Raw genomic sequence first — 23,661 nt, 5'->3', positions numbered from 1 at the left:
ATGCAGTACAGCCTGAGGGATCGAAGGTCACAGGCTTGGCTGCTTACGTGCAGTGATTTCTCCAGATTCTCTGAACCCTTTGATGATATTACAGAGCGTAGATGGTGAAATCCCTAAATTCCTTGCAATAGCTGGTAGAGAAAGGTTTTTCTTAAACTGTTCAACAATTTGCTCACGCATTTGTTGACAAAGTGGTGACCCTCGCCCCATCCTTGTTTGTGAATGACTGAGCATTTCATGGAATCTACTTTTATACCCAATCATGGCACCCACCTGTTCCCAATTTGCCTGTTCACCTGTGGGATCTTCCAAATAAGTGTTTGATGAGCATTCCTCAACTTTATCAGTATTTATTGCCACCTTTCCCAACTTCTTTGTCACGTGTTGCTGGCATCAAATTCTAAAGTTAATGATTATTTGCAAAAAAAAAAAAAAAAAGTTAATCAAATATGTTGTCTTTGTAGCATATTCAACTGAATATGGGTTGAAAATGATTTGCAAGTCATTGTATTCCGTTTATATTTACATCTAACACAATTTCCCAACTCATATGGAAACGGGGTTTGTACATGTGTCGGGTTTTTCTCAACGAGAATGCATTGAGACCAAGGTCAGCAGCATGCGACGGCACGTGCGGTTCTGACCCGGTCGCGGCTTGTCAGCAGACTCCGCTCGCCTGCTACCTGGTGCAATCCAGTGCACGGCTTTAAAGAGTGCTGACGTGTGCGCGCATTCACGGTCACTGTGGGCCGTCTCCGCGGCGACAAAGCACACTTTTAAAGCGCTGAAGTGGCTGCTCAGTCCGGAAACTTCTTTATGTCTTGATTTAAGTATTAGCAATTACCTGCACCCAGGTGATCATGTTTGCATGTTGCTTTGTTGGCATGATGACACTGCAGAGAGGAGCGCAGTTAGTCGCTGGAATCTGGTGCAAATTGAAGATAGGTATGTCGGCTTGGAATTCACAGCTGACTGACTTCTTATTGAAGGCTAATTGCTTCTTTCCCTGTAATGTGATCCCGCCCAACAGTGCTATCTGCTTTTAATGACAAGGAGACTGCAAGGTGAATGAATGGCTGCTAACAGGAAGACATGCTGATGTGCTCTGATTGTTCTTTAACATTCTTTTGTCCTCTCTGAGAATGTTCACACCCTCTGAAGGTTAGCACACACCGTCAGTGTGTGTGTGGATTGGCCTTTCACATTTACTCAAAGGCCTTAAATAATGGCATGTCCCGACAGCACACCTGTCAAACCCAAGGCCCGGGAGCCAGATCCGGCCTGACACGTCATTTAGGCCATGTCTACACTAAGGCGTTTAACCCCTTAAACGAATAATTATTTAGCCTAAGCCCCGTTTCAGCCACACTAAATCAAAATCGAAAAGCCTGGGAATAATGTGGCTACTTCGTCTTTCTTACTAAATGTTTTCATTGTTTACATTTTGACAGAAAAAAAATGAATACATTTCAATATTCAATTGTTATTGGTGTGAATCTTTGGGCACCACGCCATTTGATTACGATTCTTGGGGTGAGGATTTGATTCATAATCGATACTCAATTCATCACGATTCTCGATTCAAACTGATTTGGCATAATAATAACAACACCTTAACAAAACAGCTTACTGGCCTAAATTTTGATTTTTATTTTTATTAATTCGTCAAAAAAAAATAAAAAAATTAGATTTTAGAAAATTACAAAAAAAATCAGGATTCGAATGTGATAAAAAAATAATTTTTTAGCACTCCTAATTAGGGCTGCAACAACTAATCGATTAAATGGATTAAAATCGGTTATAAAAATAGTTGCCGATTAATTAAGTCATCGATTTGTTGGATCTATGCTATGCGCATGCACAGAGGTTTTTTTTTTTTATTAAATTTTTTTTATTATTATTTTTTTAAATAAATCTTTATTTATAAACTGCAACATTTACAAACAGCTGAGAAACAATAATCAAAATAAGTATGGTGCCAGTATGCTGTTTTTTTTCAAGAAAATACTGGAAAGGATAGAAATTTACTTTGTCTCTTTTATCCGATTATTAATCGAAGTAATAATCGACAGATTAATCGATTATCAAATTAATCGTTAGTTGCAGCTAGGGCTGCAACAACTAATCGATTAAATCGATTAAAATCGATTATTAATATAGTTCCCGATTAATTTAGTCATCGATTCGTTGGATCTATCAATCAATCAATCAATCAATCAATCAATCAATGTTTATTTATATAGCCCTAAATCATGCTATGCGCATGCGCAGAGGTTTTTTATTTATTTATTTTTTTAATATATATTTTTAAAATAAACCTTTATTTATAAACGGCAACATTTACAAACAGCTGAGAAACGATAATCAAAATAAGTATGGTGCCAGTATGCTGGTTTTTTTTCAAGAAAATACTGGAAAGGATAGAAATTTACTTTGTCTCTTTTATCCGATTATTAATCGATTAATCGAAGTAATAATCGACAGATTAATCGATTATCAAATTAATCGTTAGTTGCAGCTAGGGCTGCAACAACTAATCGATTAAATCGATTAAAATCGATTATTAAAATAGTTCCCGATTAATTTAGTCATCGATTCGTTGGATCTATCAATCAATCAATCAATCAATGTTTATTTATATAGCCCTAAATCATGCTATGCGCATGCGCAGAGGTTTTTTTTTTTTTTTTTTTTTTTATATATATATTTTTTAAATAAACCTTTATTTATAAACTGCAACATTTACAAACAGCTGAGAAACAATAATCAAAATAAGTATGGTGCCAGTATGCAGTTTTTTTTTCAAGAAAATACTGGAAAGGATACAAATTTACTTGGTCTCTTTTATCCGATTATTAATCGATTAATCGAAGTAATAATCGACAGATTAATCGATTATCAAATTAATCGTTGGTTGCAGCCCTACTCCTAATTATTCATATGATAGTTTGTAAAAACAACAATACATACTTAAATATCTGCTTGTCACATTGACTTACGATTTCAAACTAAGTTATCCATCAATTTGTACGTACAAAAATCCAATTCAAGTGCATGGGCAATATTATAATGAGGCAATTATACTTCTATATTCTTAAATTCACTGTTACAAGCGGCCCTCTGAGGGCAGCCATGACTGCGATGTGGCCCTCGATGAAAACAAGTTCGACACCCCTGCCCTAAAGCAACGATTGTGTCCCCACAATCCGTCCTTACAGTATCCTATCAATAGTGAGTCACATACAGGCAGACAAGTTTCCAGACAATGATGTAATACCGTGCCTCACCTTAAGTGGTGCTGTAAGCAAACCTATAGAAGAAGAAACATGAAGTTCTGTTTTCTGGTTACACATAAAAAAAACAACAAAAAGTGATGATTGCAGATGCGCGCAAAGAAAATTACTCTTTTGTTTGGACAGACGACGAGGTGGAATTACTTCTGCGCGTCACACTTGATGACAAAAGTGTGAAATATCAAGAGAATGTTGAGTGGGAGTCATGAAGATTATTCATCCACTGAAACTAGCCTCATTGTAGAGCTTCCCTCAAATGTTTGCAGTCACACCAGCGATAGTTTGCCTCTTGGAGTCTTGGCGTGGACAACTAAAACAGAAATGTGCTTCTGGTAGGTTTAATCATACTTTAATCTTGACGAGCTAACTGCTACGAGCGACTTGTCATGCTACGTCAGAGCGAGTTTAGCTAGTATGATGATGTAACTTTTGATTTGTTCAGTGATGATGCATAATCTTTTTGTTAGTGTGTTCATATTTCCTAACATAGTGTTTGCAATGATGTGAGAAGACGTTCTAAATGTTTTACTTTGTTTACTTAGACACATGACAGCCACAGAGGAGACAGAATGATGACAAAATAGCAAATAGGAAAATTAAGAAGAGGATAATGAATTGAGGCAATTTTATTTATTATTTATTTGTATTTTTTTAATAAACCTTTATTTATAAACTGCAACATGTACAAACAGCTGAGAAACAATAATCAAAATAAGTATGGTGCCAGTATGCTGTTTTTTTCCCCAATAAAATACTGGAAAGGATAGAAATGTAGTTTGTCTCTTTTATCCGATTATTAATCGATTAATCGAAGTAATAATCGACAGATTAATCGATGATCAAATTAATCGTTAGTTGCAGCCCTAGTTGATGTCCTCTTTCCGGTGAGGGAATTCTTCAGATGTCCCTCCAAGTCCGTACCGTTCCAAAATAGGGTAAGAATGTCACCATACTTGGACTGGCAAGTTTCCCAGTCAACACTTTGTTGAGTTTTGTTAACTTTAAACTCCTAAATAATGCTTAAAAGTAGCTCTACTTCTCTGTCAGTCCACATATTTAATTCTTTCTTGCCGTGACCCGCTATTTTTGCTATATGCCGCCTCCGGAAATGATGTTTCTGATTGGCTAAAATGGTCTTAAGTCCTAGGCTACAGCGCCCCCAGTATTTTAGCATGCGTATGACACTCAGTGTATGCGTTTGCTTGGGGACAGAGATAGTTTTTTAAATGTGCACGTGTGGCTGGAGATCTTATTAAGGCCTTAGTTTAGGCGGTGGCTCTTTGTTGCTAAGGCGGCCGCCTTAGCAACAAAGCGCTTCGGGAAACCCTGTATTACTATGGTAAATAAATAAATGATAAATGGGTTGTACTTGTATAGCGCTTTTCTACCTTCAAGGTACTCAAAGCGCTTTGACAGTATGTGTGTGTATAAGGACCGCATAATGGCACCCATTAGCAGACATATTTTCTGGCGTTTTGTTTCACAATATTATTTAAAACCAACTTTTCTTACCTTCTGTTACCTGCTGATGTGTATTTGAAATCTGCATAAGTCCTAAAAATTTGCGCACATCCACCACTGTAGTCCGTGCCAATACCGTAGTCGATAAGCTTCTTTTGTTTCTCTATCTTCTCGTTATGGGACATTCATCCTCTGCTGTTGCCATTTCTACTATAAAGTAGCGTAGAGTTCTATCTTATATCTCGCTATGGAAGCGCTGAAAACTACCAGTGTAGTGAGCTTACATATTATTTACCCACAGAACTTTAGTTATTAGAGATTTCCGGTCGGACGGTTTTTCACGGGACACATTTCCGGCGTTGTTGTTGTACTAGTGAGCCACGGATGATGTTATTGTTTGAAGTAAAGTCTGAATGTCATTAAAACAGTTAGCTCCATATTTTGACATTTCTTCCACTCCCGTCCTTGCACGCTACACCGCTACAACGAAGATGACGGAGAAGAGACGCTGTGGAAGGTGAGCCACGTAAATAAGGCCGCCCACAAAACGGCGCATCCGGAAGCGACTGTCAGAAAGCGGCTTGAAGATGATCTGTAAAACATAATCTATGCAACATTTTGACCAAAGAACCACCATTCCATGTTATGTAGACCACAAGGAAGTGTTTTACATTTAGAATAAAAATAAAATAATATGACTGTCACAAAGTGTTGGTGATGAACCCCAAGATGCAGAGATGGCAGACTTGGTGCAGGAACACATTATTTAATGTCCAAAATTAAAGCAAAACACAAACCAGGAACCAGGAACAGGCAAACTGGAAACAGGGAACAGGAATCAGCAAACAGGAAAACTGGAAACAGCTAACAGGACACAGCTTACAGCTACAACGACAATACTCCAGCCCTGACTGGAGGGCAAGGCAGGTCTAAATAGCAGCCGGCTGATTGACACCAGGTGTGGCCAGGTGCCAATCAGCCGCAGCTGAGGGGGAACAACGCTCAGGGAGACAAGCAGGAAACTGAACCAAAATAAGAGCGCTGACAGGAAATAAAAGAAACACAGAGGAAAAACTAAAACATAACCAAACTGTCAGGGATAAGCCTGACAATGACCCCTTTAATGTGCCCTATAATCCGGTGCCCCTTTTGTATGAAAAAAGACCTGACTAGACCCGCTCATCGGCGGTGCGCCCTATGGTCCGGAAAATACGGTATATATAAAAAAAGATGATGAGTTTGTCGAGCAACAATCTCTTCAGTATATTCCAAGCATGACTCCCTGACTGGCCCAATTCTTAATCAACCCAAACACATGTTTACCCCCGGGTGCCGACCTCCCTCGCAACGATGCGCTGTGTTCTTACCGGAGTTCCGGCTTGCCGCCTGCGCCTTTCTGCAGCTTGCCCATCTCGGTGCCGTGGAACAGACCGCCCACCACATCGGATTATCAACAAGTGCCCCATTGTTCCTCCCAAAACCAAACCCCAACACTTTGAGCTGGCTGCAGCAGCTTGGCAACACTACTTAGCTGTTTGATATGAAAGAAGAAGAAAATATTGTTGAATCGAGCTTGCAAACATGTTTATTTCATTTGTAGGGATGTCACAACATGAACATTTTGTATCGCGGTTATTGTCACCAAAATTAACATGAGTATCATTGTTATCACGGTTACTGTTGAATGTGCTCAAAGAGTATTCATACACACTTATAACTACGTTTTATTAAAAAAAAAAAAAATCAAGTAGCCACACAATTAGGGTTGCGAAGGGGTGGAAAGTTTCCGGTAAATTTCCTGAAACTTTCCGGAAATTTACCACGGGAAGTTTAGCTCGGGAAGTTTGGAATTATTGACCATTTTTTGATTATTCAAAGTTGGGAATTAATGGGAATATCTGGGAATTAATGGGGAATTACAGTAATGATATATTATTGGGCACTTGTCTATATGCTGTTGCATCTTTGTGGCATTTTTGACATAGCTCTTTGCACAGTATTGGCAAATGTACACAGCCTTTCTGCCTACATTGGTTGGGGTGAAATGTCTCCACACATCATATGTGGCATTATTCTGTTTGTATTTATTTATTCTTGTAAAAAAAACTAATGCAATGCCACACACAGATATAAATAGTCAGCTAAACAACTGGAGTAGTCTTTAAAAATATTTTACTGATGGACAAATGAATAGAAATAGGCTAGATGAATAAATGAACACTCAATCAGCATGCTAAATCTAAAGTTCTAAAGTTAAAGTACCAATGATTCAAACTATAACCTACATTCTTGTATGACAACAGAATGGCTAGCAGAACAGAAGGCAGAGGAAACTATACCTTTTGATTTAGTATTTGCTAGTTGAACTTTACGGATCACAAAAAGGGTAAATTCGGATCGCTAACGTTGTTAGCATAATTGAATGGGATTTAACATAGAGAAAATTAGCATCACGGCTAACGGATAAATATTTTCGGTTTATTATGAGGCTGTGGTGGTGCATAAACCTAGCTAGCTAGAGATATTGGCCCCAAAATCATTTAACAAGTACAGGAACAGCTAGCTAGCTTAAGTGGAAGTCTGCTGGAGTAGTCTACAGTCATACAGTAACAAGCAATTACACCTCTATTAAACTTAAATACCATAGATCAAATATATTTACCCCGGTAATATCATCAAAACTTACCTGACTGGATGAAGTCCTTGGGCTCAAATACTAGTGTGGCCTCAATAGCCCTGCTGTAGCGTGTAGCATGCTGGGAATTATCTGTGCATGTGATGGAGGAATGCACAGTGCAGGGTTGAAATGCTACTCAATTTGCATTAAATCAGGTTGTATTAGCTAATAGTCATGCTGCAAGATCTAGCATGTTGCGATCAATGTTTATTCCCATTAATTCCCGTTAATTCACGTTAATTCCCATGTATTCCCGTTAATTCCCATGGAAAGTTTCCAACGTTGAATATTCCCGGAATTTTGCAACCCTACACACAATATACTATTGTTCTGGCTACTGAAGATCCAAATTGTTTTTTTTTTAGTTTTTATCTATGTTTATCTTCTGTCGTTTTAATTTGTAAACGTGTTGGGTGTGTCGCGTCCAATTTATGTGACGTCACATAAATGTACTTCTTGTTGTCCTTTTGCTTTGAGTATCAAATCGATTTCTCGGTCTAAGAGAGCACAGCCTATAGGTTCAATGTGCACAATTGAATATCTTAGTTGTTCAGACAGTAATGTGTTTAAAAAAGTTTAGATTGAGTAATGTCTTTTAATGGAACAAGACGTTAATGTCTCCTGTTTTCATGTTAGCATTTATGATAGCGCTAGCTTGCAGTAAATGAGCAGTGTCACCGGTCCGTGACATTATTATACCGTTTATCGTTACGTCTCTATTAATTTGTAAAAGTTTTGTCTTTGTCATTCGGAAAATGCAGCTAAAGGAGAGAAGTTAAAAGAAGCAGACTAAAATCTAGCCCTCCTTAGTGCTGTGCAATATAATGATATATATTGTAGTACGATATGAAAATGTCGCAACACTTTTACGCTTGCAGAAGCATTTTTACATCATTTGAAAGAACACTATGGCGAAAGCCGGCAGGAGCATGGATGTCAACAACGTAGCAAAGACGGAAACCACAATGGAAGCTAAACCAACACAATCCAAATAGGAATAGGTGCCAAAAATAGGGATGAGGAACTCTTAGTTTGTCACTGGTTTGGACTACGGTTGTCTCGATACCGATATTTTGGTACCAAAATGTATTTTGATACTTTTCGATACTTTTCTAAATAAGGCAGTGTTTCCCACACATTCATTTATTTGTGGCGGCCCGCCACGAAAGAATTACGTCCGCCACAAATAGATTTTTTTTTTTTTTTTTTAATTTAATTTTTATTTTATTTTATTTTTGGTCCTGTCCAGGTTCTCAGGCAAATCATATAGTTGATGTAGATGCCCATATAGGCTGTTTAGATTTACTTTACAAAAGAGAAGTGTAGGATACTTCTCTTGTTGCCTTATTTGTATTTGACCACTACTGTTTTCTGTTTATTTGTTACTGACTGTGGCAGGACACCTCTGCCTCTGTTTCACTTTATGTTGCTGGTAAATAATATGGTTGTAGTAGTAGGCTAAAGTTAAATTATTTAGTATGCACTAATTAAAGGGGCAGAGCTTTAAGAGACATTTTAGCTTTTGTATTTTATAAGATATATTTTTTGTAAGAACCACAATTAATAAATATATTTCAGTGAATAAGTTATTGTTCAAATCTGTATATAAATATGTACATAAAGTGTTGTAATTATATTGTAAAATGGATGGATGGATGGATGGACGTTTAAAAGAAAACTGTTATTATTAATTAGTAAGTATACATTTTTTGAGCCTTTTTAGAGAAAATCATATCATTGTAGTAAATTATGCAAATCACTTGATGATGTCATGGTGACCACGCCCCCACCGCCACAGGTATCTTGGCAGTTTATGGGAAACACTGTAAAGGGAACCACAAAAAATGTCATTATTGGCTTTATTTGAACAAAAAATCTTAGGGTACGTTAAACATATGTTTATTATTGCAATCGAAGAACAATTTTGTCCTTAAATAAAATAGTGAACATACTAGACAACTTGTCTTTTAGTAGTAAGTAAACAAACAAAGGCTCCTAATTAGTCTGCTGACATATGCAGTAACATATTGTGTCATTTATCATTGTATTATTTTGTCAAACTTATAAAGGACAAGCTGTAAAAATTGATTATTAATCCACTTGTTCATTTAATATCTGCTTAGTTTCCGTTTCAACATGTTCTATCTACACTTCTGTTCAAATGTAATAATCACTTATTCTCCTGTTGTTTAATACTTTAGTTTTGGATGATACCACAAATTTAGGTATCGCTCTGACACCAAGTGGTCATAATTTAAGTTCTCATGTGTCCAGGGATGTATATCCTGAGTTTATGAATATAGTATGAATTAAAATAATAAGTGTAATCATAGTAGTATCGACTAGATACGCTCTTGTACTTGGTATCATTACAGTGGATGTCAGGTGTAGATCCACCCAGGGCTGGTGAGCTATTGTATCTACGGTGTGTAGTGAAGCATGTTTAGCTATTCCTCGTCCTGCAGGGATGATACTTGTAAGAAACGTACTTTATTTGTCGCCATTGAGGCGAGGATTAGGGACTGTGGATGGACCTTAGCCATGTCTTAAAGCACCTCTTCCTGAGGGCATTTCAGTGTTATAACTTCACCTTTACCTTTAGTTTTTAAGCCAAAATGCGTCCGTTCTCCCTTTTCTGTCTACACACCGTGTCTGCTTGTAAGTACTCCGTGATTGTGCGCTGCTGAACATGCTCCTCTGCTCGTAAAACCAGCAATGTCATGACGTGACGACGCCGGAGGGGTGGTGGACCGGTACTTTTTAGAGGTGGTGTAGTACCGAATATGATTCATTAGCATCGCGGTACTATACTAATACCGTACAACCCTAATTTGTACAGTTCCACACACTTTTAAAATCTAATGCTGTCTTTGTTTTGTCTCCACAGTGGCAAAGTGCAGCGGGGATCCTCATGCTCCTCCTCGTGACTGCTGCCCGGCCTGCTGAGCCTGTCAGAGCCGCCCCTTCCGTACCGCCGGGTCGCAGCTGAAGCACGGCTATTGCCGACGCCTCGGCGGCCGTCGGAGGGCCTTGAGCCCAACCCCCCTCCTTCAGCAGGCGGAGGGGCCTGTACTGTCGCCAGTTTACAAGAAGATGAACAAACTGAACTTCCACAACAACAAAACCATGCAAGACCGCCGATGCGTTTGTGTCTTTCTGCCCAACGACGACACGCTCAATGTTATAGTCAATGTGAGTACACCGATATCCAGGGTCGTTTGTGTCTTTATTGCAAAAGTTTTTTTGGACAGTGAATTTATGTAACTGAATTTTTGCCGTTTGTATTTGGTGAACTGAATTTTTTACATCAAATTAAGCTAACAATTTTACTAAATAAAATTTAGAGATGTCCGATAATGGCTTTTTTGCCGATATCCGATATTCCGATATTGTCCAACTCTTAATTACCGATTCCGATATCAACCGATACCGATATAAACAGTCGTGGAATTAACACATTATTGTGCCTAATTTTGTTGTGATGCCCCGCTGGATGCATTAAACAATGTAACAAGGTTTTCCAAAATAAATCAACTCAAGTTATGGAAAAAGAATGCCAACATGGCACTGCCATATTTATTATTGAAGTCACAAAGTGCATTATTTTTTTTAACACGCCTCAAAACAGCAGCTCGGAATTTGGGACATGCATGAAAGCATGAGGAGGTTGAGGGGGGTGGGGTAGCGGGGGGTGTATATTGTAGCGTCCCGGAAGAGCATACTTGCCAACCTTGAGACCTCCGATATCGGGAGGTGGAGGGGGGGGGGCGTGTTTGGGGCGGGGGCGTGGCTAAGGGCGTGGTTAAGAGGAGAGTATATTTACAGCTAGAATACACCAAATCAAGTATTTCATACACATATATATATATGTATGAAATACTTGACTTTCAGTGAATTCTAGCTATATATATATTTTTATATTTTTTTTATTTTATTTTTTAAATTTTATTATACATATAAATAAAATATTTGAATTTCAGTGTTCTGCAGGCTATCCAGTAGATGGCAGTATTGTCCTGTTTAAGAGTGTCACAACATTGCTGTTTACTGCAGACGAACTGCTTTACGGTAGACTAAACGTGACTGCTGTTGTTGTGTGTTGTTACCGCGCTGGGAGGACGTTAATGAAACTGCCTAACAACAAACCCACATAAGAAACCAAGAACTCTCTCTCCTTGTTCTGCACTCTACTCTCTAAAAGCCGTAGATGTTATGACGTCATTGGGCAGGCAAGCTGTTTATATTGTGGGAAAGCGGACGTGAGAACGGCTGTCCCCACTCAGGTCCGCATTGAGCTGGAGGGGGCGTGGCCTCCAGCTCCGGCTGAATACCGGGAGTTTGTCGGGAGAAAATCTCTGCCGGGAGGTTGTCGGGAGAGGCCCTGAATACCGGGATTCTCCCGCTAAAAACGGGAGGGTTGGCAAGTATGCGGAAGAGTTAGTGCTGCAAGGGGTTCTGGGTAATTGTTCTGTTGTGTTTATGTTGTGTTACGGTGCGGATGTTCTCCCGAAATGTCTTTTGTCGTTCTTGTTTGGTGTGGGTTCACAGTGTGGCGCATATTTGTAACAGTGTTAAAGTTGTTTATACGGCCACCCTCAGTGTGACCTGTATGGCTGTTGACCAAGTATGCCTTGCATTCTCTTGTGTGTGTGTGAAAAGCCGTAGATATTATGTGACTGGGCCGGCACGCAAAGGAAGTGCCTTTAAGGTTTATTGGCGCTCTGTACTAGAGATGTCCGATAATATCGGTCTGCCGATATTATCGGCCGATAAATGCGTTAAAATGTAATATCGGAAATTATCGGTATCGTTTTTTTTATTATCAGTATCTTTTTTTTTTTTTTTAATTAAATCAACATAAAAAACACAAGATACACTTACAATTAGTGCACCAACCCAAAAAACCTCTCTCCCCCATTCACACTCATTCACACAAAAGGGTTGTTTCTTTCTGTTATTAATATTCTGGTTCCTACATTATATATCAATATATATCAATACAGTCTGCAAGGGATACAGTCCGTAAGCACACATGATTGTGCGTGCTGCTGGTCCACTAATAGTACTAACCTTTAACAGTTCATTTTTACAAATTTTCATTAATTACTAGTTTCTATGTAACTGTTTTTATATTGTTTTACTTTCTTTTTTATTCAAGAAAATGTTTTTAATTTATTTATCTTATTTTATTTGATTCATTTTTTTAAAAAGTACCTTATCTTCACCATACCTGGTTGTCCAGATTAGGCATAATAATGTGTTAATTCCACGACTGTATATATCGGTTGATGTCGGTATCGGTTGATATCGGTTGATATCGGTAATTAAAGAGTTGGACAATATCGGCATATCGGATATCGGCAAAAAGCCATTATCGGACATCCTTACTCTGTACTTCTCCCTACGTCCGTGTACACAGCGGCGTTTTAAAAAGTCATACATTTTGCTTTTTGAAACCGATACCGATAATTTTGAAACCGATAATTTCCGATATTACATTTTCAAGCATTTATCGGCCGATAATATCGGCAGTCCGATATTATCGGACATCCCTAATAAAAATGTTTGTGTTTAAAAAAATAGTTTGTTAAAATACATGAATCCAAATTTGGTGCTAAAAATCCAGTGTACAAAAGTTCAGTATAGAAAAATTAAGTGTATGAAAAAATTTGATGTCGAAAAATGAATTGTAAAATAAATCAGTGTGAGAAAATTAAGTGTATAAAAATTACACTACCGTTCAAAAGTTTGGGGTCACCCAAACAATTTTGTGGAATAGCCTTCATTTCTAAGAACAAGAATAGACTGTCGAGTTTCAGATGAAAGTTCTCTTTTTCTGGCCATTTTGAGCGTTTAATTGACCCCACAAATGTGATGCTCCAGAAACTCAATCTGCTCAAAGGAAGGTCAGTTTTGTAGCTTCTGTAACGAGCTAAACTGTTTTCAGATGTGTGAACATGATTGCACAAGGGTTTTCTAATCATCAATTAGCCTTCTGAGCCAATGAGCAAACACATTGTACCATTAGAACACTGGAGTGATAGTTGCTGGAAATGGGCCTCTATACACCTATGTAGATATTGCACCAAAAACCAGACATTTGCAGCTAGAATAGTCATTTACCACATTAGCAATGTATAGAGTGTATTTCTTTAAAGTTAAGACTAGTTTAAATTATCTTCAGTGCTTTTCCTTCAATAATAAGGACATTTCAATGTGACCCCAAACTTTTGAACGGTAGTGTATGTGTAAAGAAAATTAGTGCAGAAAAATGAATTGCGTAAATATATCACGTTATCGATGTATCGATGTGAAAATTGTACATTTTTAGACTATATGATTTGCCTGAGCGGCTAGGAGACACCGAGAGTAACAAGCGGTAGAAAATGGATTAGAAAGGACAGATTTAAAAAAATAAAAATTAAAAAAATATATAAAAAATTATTATTATTATTATTTTTTAAACCTGTGAATTCCCGTGGGCCGGATTTTGGACGCTGGCCAGGCCGTAGTTTGGCGACCCCTGTCCTAGACTCAGTTGGTGTTTTGTAGGGCGCATTCATCTGTTTGAGCAATCCCAAGTTAATTTGACTTATGGCGTGGGAAAATGATAACAGCAGAGGCGACTCAGTAGGGGTGCATGTATCGACACATTTTCACTTTATTGTGTAGCAGTTGGGGAGTAGTTAGTAGTTAGTTTACAAAAACAAAGAGCAGTATTCATGGCTGTGTGTGCATGATCATCTCCTCCCCCCTCAGGTGAAGACTCTGTGCCAGGAACTGTTGGTCCAGGTCTGTGATCTCCTGAGGCTGAAGGACTGTCACCTGTTTGGACTCAGTGTTATTCAAAGTAAGAAACAAAAAATGATTCCAGGTGTTATTATGAGCAGTTCTCCCACTTGTTACACCTCGGGTGGGCGTCCATCGTGCCCTCCCAGTAAATTCCTGCCACAGACACATAAAAACGTAGCCCAAACTTGGCGAGGAAGCAGGAATGGTGCCCTAAATGTAGCATGTCTCACCTAGCTGTCATGGAGGTCTGCAGGAACACGGTCCTCCTCGTCCTGACTGGCTCCATTGTGTGGCGAGCAAGCAGTTTACGGTGACGAGGCCGTGCGAGGGTCATGTGACTCACTGTCTGTGTGTGGGAGCAGACGACACGCGGCGTTGGCGGGCGACTGCGGAGCTGAGAGTGTTGCGAAAGCCTTGTTTTCAGACAGCTGCCCTCCAGATGAGGGCAATGGCCGGACTCTCGGTCCGTTGGGCCGGAGCCAACGACCCCGATTGTGGGACATTCTTCAAGTGCTTGTCTGAACAGCGTGAAATCCCCAAGGCAAACAGAGGCCACCCAGCCGCTCAGTGACACCCACCATGCCCCCCGCCTGAGGTCACTAACCTGGCCCTTGTTCGCTTACGCCACATTCACGCTGACTCACACAACTTTTTCACCAAATGTTTGTGTTACTTTGTGGACCGTGAATGAAAACTGTTTACAGTTGTACCACGATCAGATCATGTGACTTACTTTTTTTTTTTTTTACATTTATTACAGAGCAGTAGGGATGATACTCGAAACCGGTTTTCCCGGTTGTTTGATAAGAAAAGAACCGAGTCCTCGGACTCGAATCCCTTTTTGAGAACCGGTACCTGTTATCGAGACCACTATAGTAAAAGAAAAGAGTTGATTATTTATTCGAATCCCGTCCCGACCAGAAATGCTCCGTGGGACATCACAAGAATTGACGTCACGTAGCTCAGTCATTAGGCGCAGATAGCGAAAGCAGGAAAACAATGGACGGGAAAAAGCGCTCCAAGGTGTAATAAAGTTCAAAACAAAAGCTATAATCCATCGAATAACTTTACTGAGAGATTTTAGCAGGGTAAAACACATGACGAACACTTTTACGACCAACCGGAAACATAGCAACCATGCTAGCAACGCACCTCCTTTACGGCAGCTGTCGCAACGTTCTTAAAACAACCGCAGCACATACATATATATACAACACATCTCCCTTTTTTAACTTTTGTTTTTCTTTCCTTGTAAACAAAACAAAATCACACTGTAGATGTGTTGTCTGTCTAATTATAAATAATGCAGACGAGGCGTGTTGGCTGAGTTCTTGACGTTTACTTTCACAGCGTGGCAACATGCAACACTTTTCCGTTGCATGCTGGGTAGTGTAGTTGTTATAATCTCTAGCTCATAACATTTTTCCCCCTATAAAGAAATAATGTTAACTCAATAAAGTGTATTTCTTTTTTTAGCTTTAACTTTTCATTTTTTTAGCATTGTAACCACATTTGCAAACAACTTTTCTCTTCATAGAATTTTTTTTCAATAAAGAAATAAAGTGCAAAAATGTCAAAGCATCATAACAAACAGTTATGTCAAATAGCAGCAGAAGTGCACTTTTTGGAGAGCTGTATTATTTTCAGTTTTGTGCCCAAGGGACTGATTTTATTTAACACTATATTATTATTTATACACCTATTGTGATCACAGAGACAGGTTGTTTTTGTGTTACTGTATATATTTGTTTCTCTGAAAAATCCCACTTAATACACTTTGAGTAACAACAGTCAATATTTATTTATTTTATTTGATTTTTTTAGGTGGGTAACAGTCAATATTTATTTATTTATTAGATTTTATTTTTTTATTATATAATAAAAGTGAGCTTTTGTTAAACCAAATATTGTGTGTTTTTTTCCATATACAACAACCTATCTGGACTCGATAAGGAATCGGTTCGATAAGAGGATTCGATAATAGGCTCGAACTCGATAAATCTTTATCAAACATCATCCCTACAGAGCAGTGTAGTAGGGGCAGTGTTGGGTTAGTTACTGAAAACCAGTAACTAGTTAACAATGACTAGTTACTTAATTTCAAAAGTAACTCAGTTACTAACTCAGTTACTTACATCAAAAAGTAATGTGTTACTGTGAAAAGTAACTATTTAGTTACTTCTTTTTTTCTTCTTTTTTTTAAAGCTCCCATTAATGCCCTTTTAGCCTTCATTACAATACTGTTATTGCACTGGAGAATAATACAATCAGTTGATCAACTTGACATGCATTTTTATTTTCATTTTAACATAATTAATGAAAAACAGTGCAACATAAAAAGGCATTCTCCTTTCTTTAAACTTGGACCAATGACCATTAATGAAAAACTACTTAAAGTGCAACATAAGAAGGCACATCATCTTCCTTGAAACATAGATAGTGAAATAAAGCCTGATGCTGCTGTCTTCCACACTTGGAGCCATGGATTGTACAATCCTTGTTTTCAGTGGCAGGATCATTGACACAGATGGGGAAGTTTCAGTGCTCAGTAGAGATGTAACACTTTTGAGGGGTTTAAGCACCTGGAGGACCTCCTCTGCCACTCTCACATCATCATCAGACAGGGTGATGATGTCTTTGACATTTGCCTTTAGGGTGTTGTGGGTCAATGCAGAGTATACAGCTGCCTGCTGCTCCAACATATCATAAGTGGAGTTCCACTTCGTTTGGACATCTTGTATGAGCTTTATGAGTAGGCAGCTTTAGCATTACTTGCAGCACATGAGCAGCTGTTGTGCTAGGAAACCTCCTTCCTGATCCATCCTATTGACTGAGATGTGATGCCAAATTCACTACATGTGCAAAGCACCTATCTGTGGTCCCAGTCCTGCCTCATTCACTGCATTTATGTGATTTTTGGCATTATCACTTGTGACTGGGATATCTTTATCTTCCATTCCTCCACTGCTTGTGTCAGCACCTGCGCAAGGTGACTCTCGTAGAGGGGGCGTGTCTGCTCAGCTGCCAGTCTGCTGTGATAAAGTGAGCGCTTATCGTCACATAGTTTCCCTGGACGTGCACCAGTCTGTCGTGAGCGCAACAGATGATGCTCTGGATAGTTCATCCACAACTTTTTTCTTCTCCTGCTCATAAAGATCTGGCACAATCTCATCGCTGAAGTGGGTGCGCGACGGGATGTCGTAACGTGGCTCAAGCACGTTCAGCATGTGTTTAAAACCCTCGTTTTGCACAACGGAGTTTGCACCTATAAACACACCGATTAAATGGCGCGGGGCGTTCAAGCTCCTCCGTTACTCCGCTCGCCATGACCACGCTGTGTGTGGACTGAACGTGCATGCGAACAACCTTTTTGTTTTGTTTTATATATCAAACCGCGGATCACATGTGTCCCCCCCCCCCCACACCCAGACACACACACACACACGGCTCTTTTCTTCTCTCCGGCGTGTGACAGAGGAAGATTCAGAAGAACGACACCGCAGTGCTTCTGTTTCTAGCCGATACTACATAAAAAATAACGTAAAATAACGCAGTAACGCATCATGTAGTATTGGTAACTGAGTTACTGAATATAAAAAAATAACGCGTTAGAGTACTAGTTACCGCCGAAACTAACGGTGTTACAGTAACGCGTTAGTCCCAACACTGAGTAGGGGTGTGGGAAAAAAATCTATTTTAATTTGAATCGTGATTCTCACGTTGTGCGATTCAGAATCGATTCTCATTTTTTAAAAATCGAGTTTTTTAATTTTTTAAATTTATTATTATTTTATTTTTTAATTTTTAAATTTTTTTTAAATTAATCAATCCCACAAAACAATACACAGAAATACCATAACAATGCAATCCAATTCCAAAACCAAACCCGACCCAGCAACACTCAGAACTGCAATAAACAGAGCAATTGAGAGGAGACACAAACACCACACAGAACAAACCAAAAGTAGTGAAACAAAAATGAATATTATCTACAACAGTATCAATATTAGTTACAATTTCAACATAGCAGTGATTAAAAATCCCTCATTGACATTATTATTAGACATTTATTAAAAAAAAGAAAAAAGAACAATAGTGTCACAGTGGCTTACACTTGCATCGCATCTCATAAGCTTGACAACACACTGTGTCCAATATTTTCACAAAGATAAAATAAGTCATATTTTTGGTTCATTTAATAGTTAAAACAAATTTACATTATTGCAATCAGTTGATAAAACATTGTCCTTTACAATTATAGAAGCTTTTTACAAAAATCTACTACTCTGCTTGCATGTCATCAGACTGGGGTAGATCCTGCTGAAATCCTATGTATTGAATGAATAGAGAATCCTTTTGAATCGGGAAAATATCGTTTTTGAATCGAATCATGACCCCAAGAATCGATATTGAATCGAATCGTGGGACACCCAAAGATTCGCAGCCCTACAGTGTAGTGTTGTCCCGATGCCAAGTCGTCTAAGAAATATAAGCACAAACAGAAAAATAGAAACCAAAACACAAAACAAATCCCAACCTGTAATGATGAGGGGTCATTAACTCTATTGGGAATATTCTGTTTTGTGTGTCTGTAGCTTTAATGCTAATGAGCTGTGTGTGCCTCTAAGACTGGAACTGTGCACTTGTCCAACTAATTAGAAATCATATCAAATACAACGATGTAGTGTTGTCCCGATACCGATATTTTGGTACCGGTACCAAAATGTATTTCGATACTTTTCGGTACTTTTCTAGGTAAAAAATGGCATTATTGACTTTATTTTAACAAAAAATCTTACGGTAGATTAAACATATGTTCCTTATTGCAAGTTTGCCCTTAAATAAAATAGTGAACATACTAGACAACTTGTCTTTTAGTAGCAAGTAAACAAACAAAGGCTCCTACTTTAGTCTGCTGACATATGCAGTAACATATTGTGTCATTTATCATTCTATTATTTTGTCAAAATTATTAAGGACAAGTGGTAGAAAATGAATTATTAATCTACTTGTTCATTTACTGTTAACATCTGCTTACTTTCTCTTTTAACATTTTCTAGCTACACTTCTGTTGAAATGTAATAATCACTTATTCTTTTGTTGTTTAGATGCTTTACATTAGTTTTGGATGATACCACAAATTTGGGTATCAAACCGATACCAAGTAGTTACAGGATCATACATTGGTCATAATTTAAGTTCTCGTGTGTCCAGGGACATATTTCCTGAGTTTATAAAAATAATATAAATTTAAAAAAAACAAAAGAAGATTTTGTGATGCTATAAAATATCGATGTAATCATAGTAGTATTGACTAGATACGCCCCTGTACTTGGTATCATTACAGTGGATGTTAGGTGTGAGGGGCCGGTACTTTTTAGAGGCGGTATAGTACTTTTGGTGGACCAAATGAGACAAAGAAGGAGTGGAGGATTTTACATGTAAACAAACTGTTGCGTCACAGTCCACACTATGGTGAGTTCAAGAACCGTCAAAATTAGTAGGACAAAACGGTACTTTCATCAGTGAAGCATACACACAGACATATCAAACAGTGGGCTTTCTAACAATTGGGAAGGTTTGTGTTTACCATGATTGATTGATTGATTGAGACTTTTATTAGTAGGTTGCACAGTGAAGTACATATTCCGTACAATTGACCACTAAATGGTAACACCCGAATAAGTTTTTCAACTTGTTTAAGTCGGGGTCCACTTAAATTGATTCATGATACAGATATATACTATCATATATACTATCATCATAATACAGTCATCACACAAGATAATCACATTGAATTATTTACATTATTTACAATCAGGAGTGTGGAGGGGGGGTGGGGTGGGGGGGGGTGGGATATGGACATCAAGTAGTGGACATAGAGAGAGAGAGAGAGAGAGAGAGAGATCAGAAGGCATAAGAAAAAGAATCTGCATTTGATTGTTTACATTTGATTATTAGCAATCCGTGGAGGGTGTTAGTTTAGGGTTGTAGCTGCCTGGAGGTGAACTTTTATAGCGGTTTTGAAGGAGGATAGAGATGCCCTTTCTTTTATACCTGTTGGGAGCGCATTCCACATTGATGTGGCATAGAAAGAGAATGAGTTAAGACCTTTGTTAGTTCGGAATCTGGGTTTAACGTGGTTAGTGGAGCACCCCCTGGTGTTGTGGTTATGGCGGTCATTTACGTTAAGGAAGTAGTTTGACATGTACTTCGGTATCAGGGAGGTGTAGCGGATTTTATAGACTAGGCTCAGTGCAAGTTGTTTAACTCTGTCCTCCACCTTGAGCCAGCCCACTTTAGAGAAGTGGGTAGGAGTGAGGTGGGATCTGGGGTGGAGGTCTAGAAGTAACCTGACTAGTTTGTTCTGAGATGTTTGGAGTTTAGATTTGAGGGTTTTGGAGGTGCTAGGGTACCAGGAGGTGCATGCGTAATCGAAAAAGGGTTGAACGAGAGTTCCCGCCAGAATCCTCAAGGTGCTTTTGTTGACCAGAGAGGAAATTCTGTAGAGAAATCTTGTTCGTTGGTTAACCTTTTTGATTACCTTGGTTGCCATTTTATCACAGGAAAGGTTAGCCTCTAGAATGGAACCTAGGTAGGTGACCTCATCTTTCCTGGTGATGACACTGTCACCTACTTTTATGGTGAAGTGATTGACTCTCTTAAGTTTGATGTGGGACCCAAACAGGATGGATTCTGTTTTACCCAAGTGGATGGATAGCTTGTTGTCAGCGAGCCAGGTGCAAGTTCTACAGAGCTCAGCACTGAGGATTTTCTCCACCTGTGACTTGTCCTTGCCGGATACCAGCAGGGCAGAGTCATCCGCAAACAAAAACAATTCACAGTCACATGCCGATGACATGTCGTTTATGTATATTAGGAACAGTAAAGGTCCCAATATACTGCCTTGGGGGACTCCACAGTTCACCGAGAGGGGGGGGGACACAGTGCCGTTCACCTCTACCACCTGCTCCCTCCCCTCCAAGTAAGACTGCATCCAGCTCCAAGAGGTTTTGTTAAATCCGATTGCTCTGAGCTTATCCAACAGTATAGCGTGGTTAACGGTGTCAAAGGCCTTCTGAAGGTCCAGCATGACCATGCCGCAGTATTTGCCCGCGTCCACCTCATGTTTGATGTGGTCGGTCAGATAGAGAAGGCATGTGTCAGTGGAGTGGTTAGTTCTGAAGCCGGATTGGAATTTGTACATGAGTTTATTAGTGGCAAGGTAACTATCGACCTGTTCATAAACTATTTTCTCCATTACTTTCGAAATGGAGCTGAGAATAGAAACAGGTCGGTAGTTGCCAGGTTCCAATTTGCTTCCTTTTTTAAAGAGGGGAGTTACTCTTGCTATCTTAAAATCTTTTGGTACTTGGCCTTGTGTAATTGATAGGTTTATTATGTGCGTGATGATCGGGGCAATGATGGAGGCAGAGTCCCTGAGGAATCTGGAGGGAATATTATCAAGGCCGGTGGCCTTGTTAGGGTGGAGCGCGCTCAATTTTTTAAACACCTCATCAGCTGTGACCATTTCTAATTTGAAATCATTGTTGGATACTCCTAGCTTTCTGTAGAAGGCTTTAATGTGTTCTACACCAAAGCGACCAGAGTGGTGGGACAGCTTGTTGACAAGAGTTGCAGCTATGCTGGTGAAAAAGGCGTTAAGTCTGCTAGCTACCTCCATTTTGTCTGTAATGAGGGAGTCACCCTCCTTGATGCTGATGTTGGTGAGTCTTGTTTTAAGTTTCTGGCTGCAACCAGGAAGCTGGTTGTTGAGAATTTTCCAGAGCTCACGTGGCTTATTCGTGTTTTCCTCTATTTTGTCGTTAATGTAATTTTTTTTTTTTTTTTTTTTTTTTTTTTTTTTTTTTTTTTTTTTTTTTTTAGGTCATGAATTGATTAACGTGGACCCCGACTTAAACAAGTTGAAAAACTTATTGGGGTGTTGCCATTTAGTGGTCAATTGTACGGAATATGTACTGTACTGTGCAATCTACTAATAAAAGTTTCAATCAATCAAAAAGTGTCATGTTTGTCCTCAAATAAAAAACATACTAAAAAAATATATATATATTTTCCCCATCTTTTTCCATTTTCAAGCCTTTTTTAAAAATGCTCCAGGGAGCCACTAGGACGGCGCTAAAGAGCCGCAGGTTGCTGACCCCTGTTATAGAATTTTAGATTACATTTTCAATGATAATAATGTTAGTAAATTACCTACTAAGATTCAGTGGTACATCACATGGGACAGCCAAAAGAGGTTGGTAGATGAGAGTAAATGTAAATGTAAAATATGCTGTAGAAATGCACCCAATTTTAGAAAATGTACCAGTATGTGGTTAGGTTAAAAAAAGCACTTAAGGAAAGAAGACTTGAGTTTTTCTGGCACAGCATATTTTAGGAAATAAAAACATAACTGCCGCCCACAAACATGTCAACACAAATAGAAACCATATTGTCAGTGGATTAAAATGCTCGCTCTTCTCCCCACAGATAATGAGCACATCTACATGGAACTGGATCAGAAACTGTCCAAGTACTGTCCCAAAGAATGGAAGAAAGAAGCCAGCAAGGTGAGACGTGGAGCCAAAGCTGGAGTGGCTTGTTGTCACCACCAGGGTGGCCGAGTGGTTAAGGCGTTGGACTTAAGATCCAATGGACACTAGTCCTCGTGGGTTCGAACCCCACTCCTGGTATTGTTTAGGTTCTTTCAACTATAACTAATCTAAGAAGAACCGTGTTGAATCCTCATGTTAGTTTTGACTGTTTGCAGTATGCTTGACTTAATGTACTTGGATGTAAACAGTCACTGTTTGAACATCAATGATTCATTGCTGTGGTTGTGTGTGGTGCCTGTCCACATCACTTCAAAGAACAACACTCTAAAACAGACCTAGGCAAATTAAGGCCCAGCTTTTCAAATCTGGCCTTCCAGACATTCCCAAATATTTTTTTTTTAGATCTTTAAGATGGTAATTTAGCTGCCGTTATGATGTGCAGTGATGTTTTCAAATGACCGTAAGTCTTGAACTATACAAAGTATTTCAATGGTTGGAATCTGCCCTTTTGCATGATATACTAGTTACTATGGTTTGATTGATTTTTGAGACTTGTATTAGTAGATTGCACAGTACAGTACATATTCCGTACAATTGACCACTAAATGGTAACACCCCAATAAGGTTTTCAACTTGTTTAAGTCGGGGTCCACGTTAATCAATTCATGGTAGAAATATATACTATCAGCATAATACAGTCATCACACAAGTTAATCATCAGAGTAAATACATTGAATTATTTACAATCCGGGGGGTGGCATGTGGAGGGGGTTGGGGCGGGGGGGTTTAGGTTTGGTTGCTATCAGCACTTCAGTCATCAACAATTATATCATCTGAGAAATGGACATTGAAAAAGTGTAGGTCTCACTTGGTAGGATAT

The 23,661-nt window shown here is 38.9% G+C and overlaps 1 protein-coding gene and 1 non-coding gene across 5 annotated transcripts in view; both read left to right on the top strand.

The window, feature by feature from the left end:
- frmd6 (FERM domain containing 6) overlaps positions 1–23,661 on the top strand; it is a 105,993-nt gene that overhangs the window by 48,177 nt on the left and 34,155 nt on the right. For all 4 annotated transcript variants that reach the window (XM_062041180.1, XM_062041178.1, XM_062041179.1 and 1 more), the window contains exons 2-4: positions 10,319–10,623; positions 14,191–14,281; positions 22,717–22,796. In XM_062041180.1, the coding sequence (XP_061897164.1) occupies positions 10,525–10,623; positions 14,191–14,281; positions 22,717–22,796 (270 nt within the window). In that variant the 5' untranslated portion in view covers positions 10,319–10,524. The remainder of the gene's footprint in view (positions 1–10,318; positions 10,624–14,190; positions 14,282–22,716; positions 22,797–23,661) is intronic.
- On the top strand, positions 22,837–22,919 carry trnal-uaa (transfer RNA leucine (anticodon UAA)). Its single transcript has one exon. It is a non-coding gene; the product is annotated as a tRNA-Leu (tRNA).

This window comes from Entelurus aequoreus, linkage group LG03, assembly GCF_033978785.1.
Source record: "Entelurus aequoreus isolate RoL-2023_Sb linkage group LG03, RoL_Eaeq_v1.1, whole genome shotgun sequence".
NCBI lineage: Eukaryota > Metazoa > Chordata > Actinopteri > Syngnathiformes > Syngnathidae > Entelurus > Entelurus aequoreus.
The sequence above is the reverse complement of the archived record's forward strand: the minus strand, read 5'-3'. Positions and strand labels throughout refer to the sequence as shown.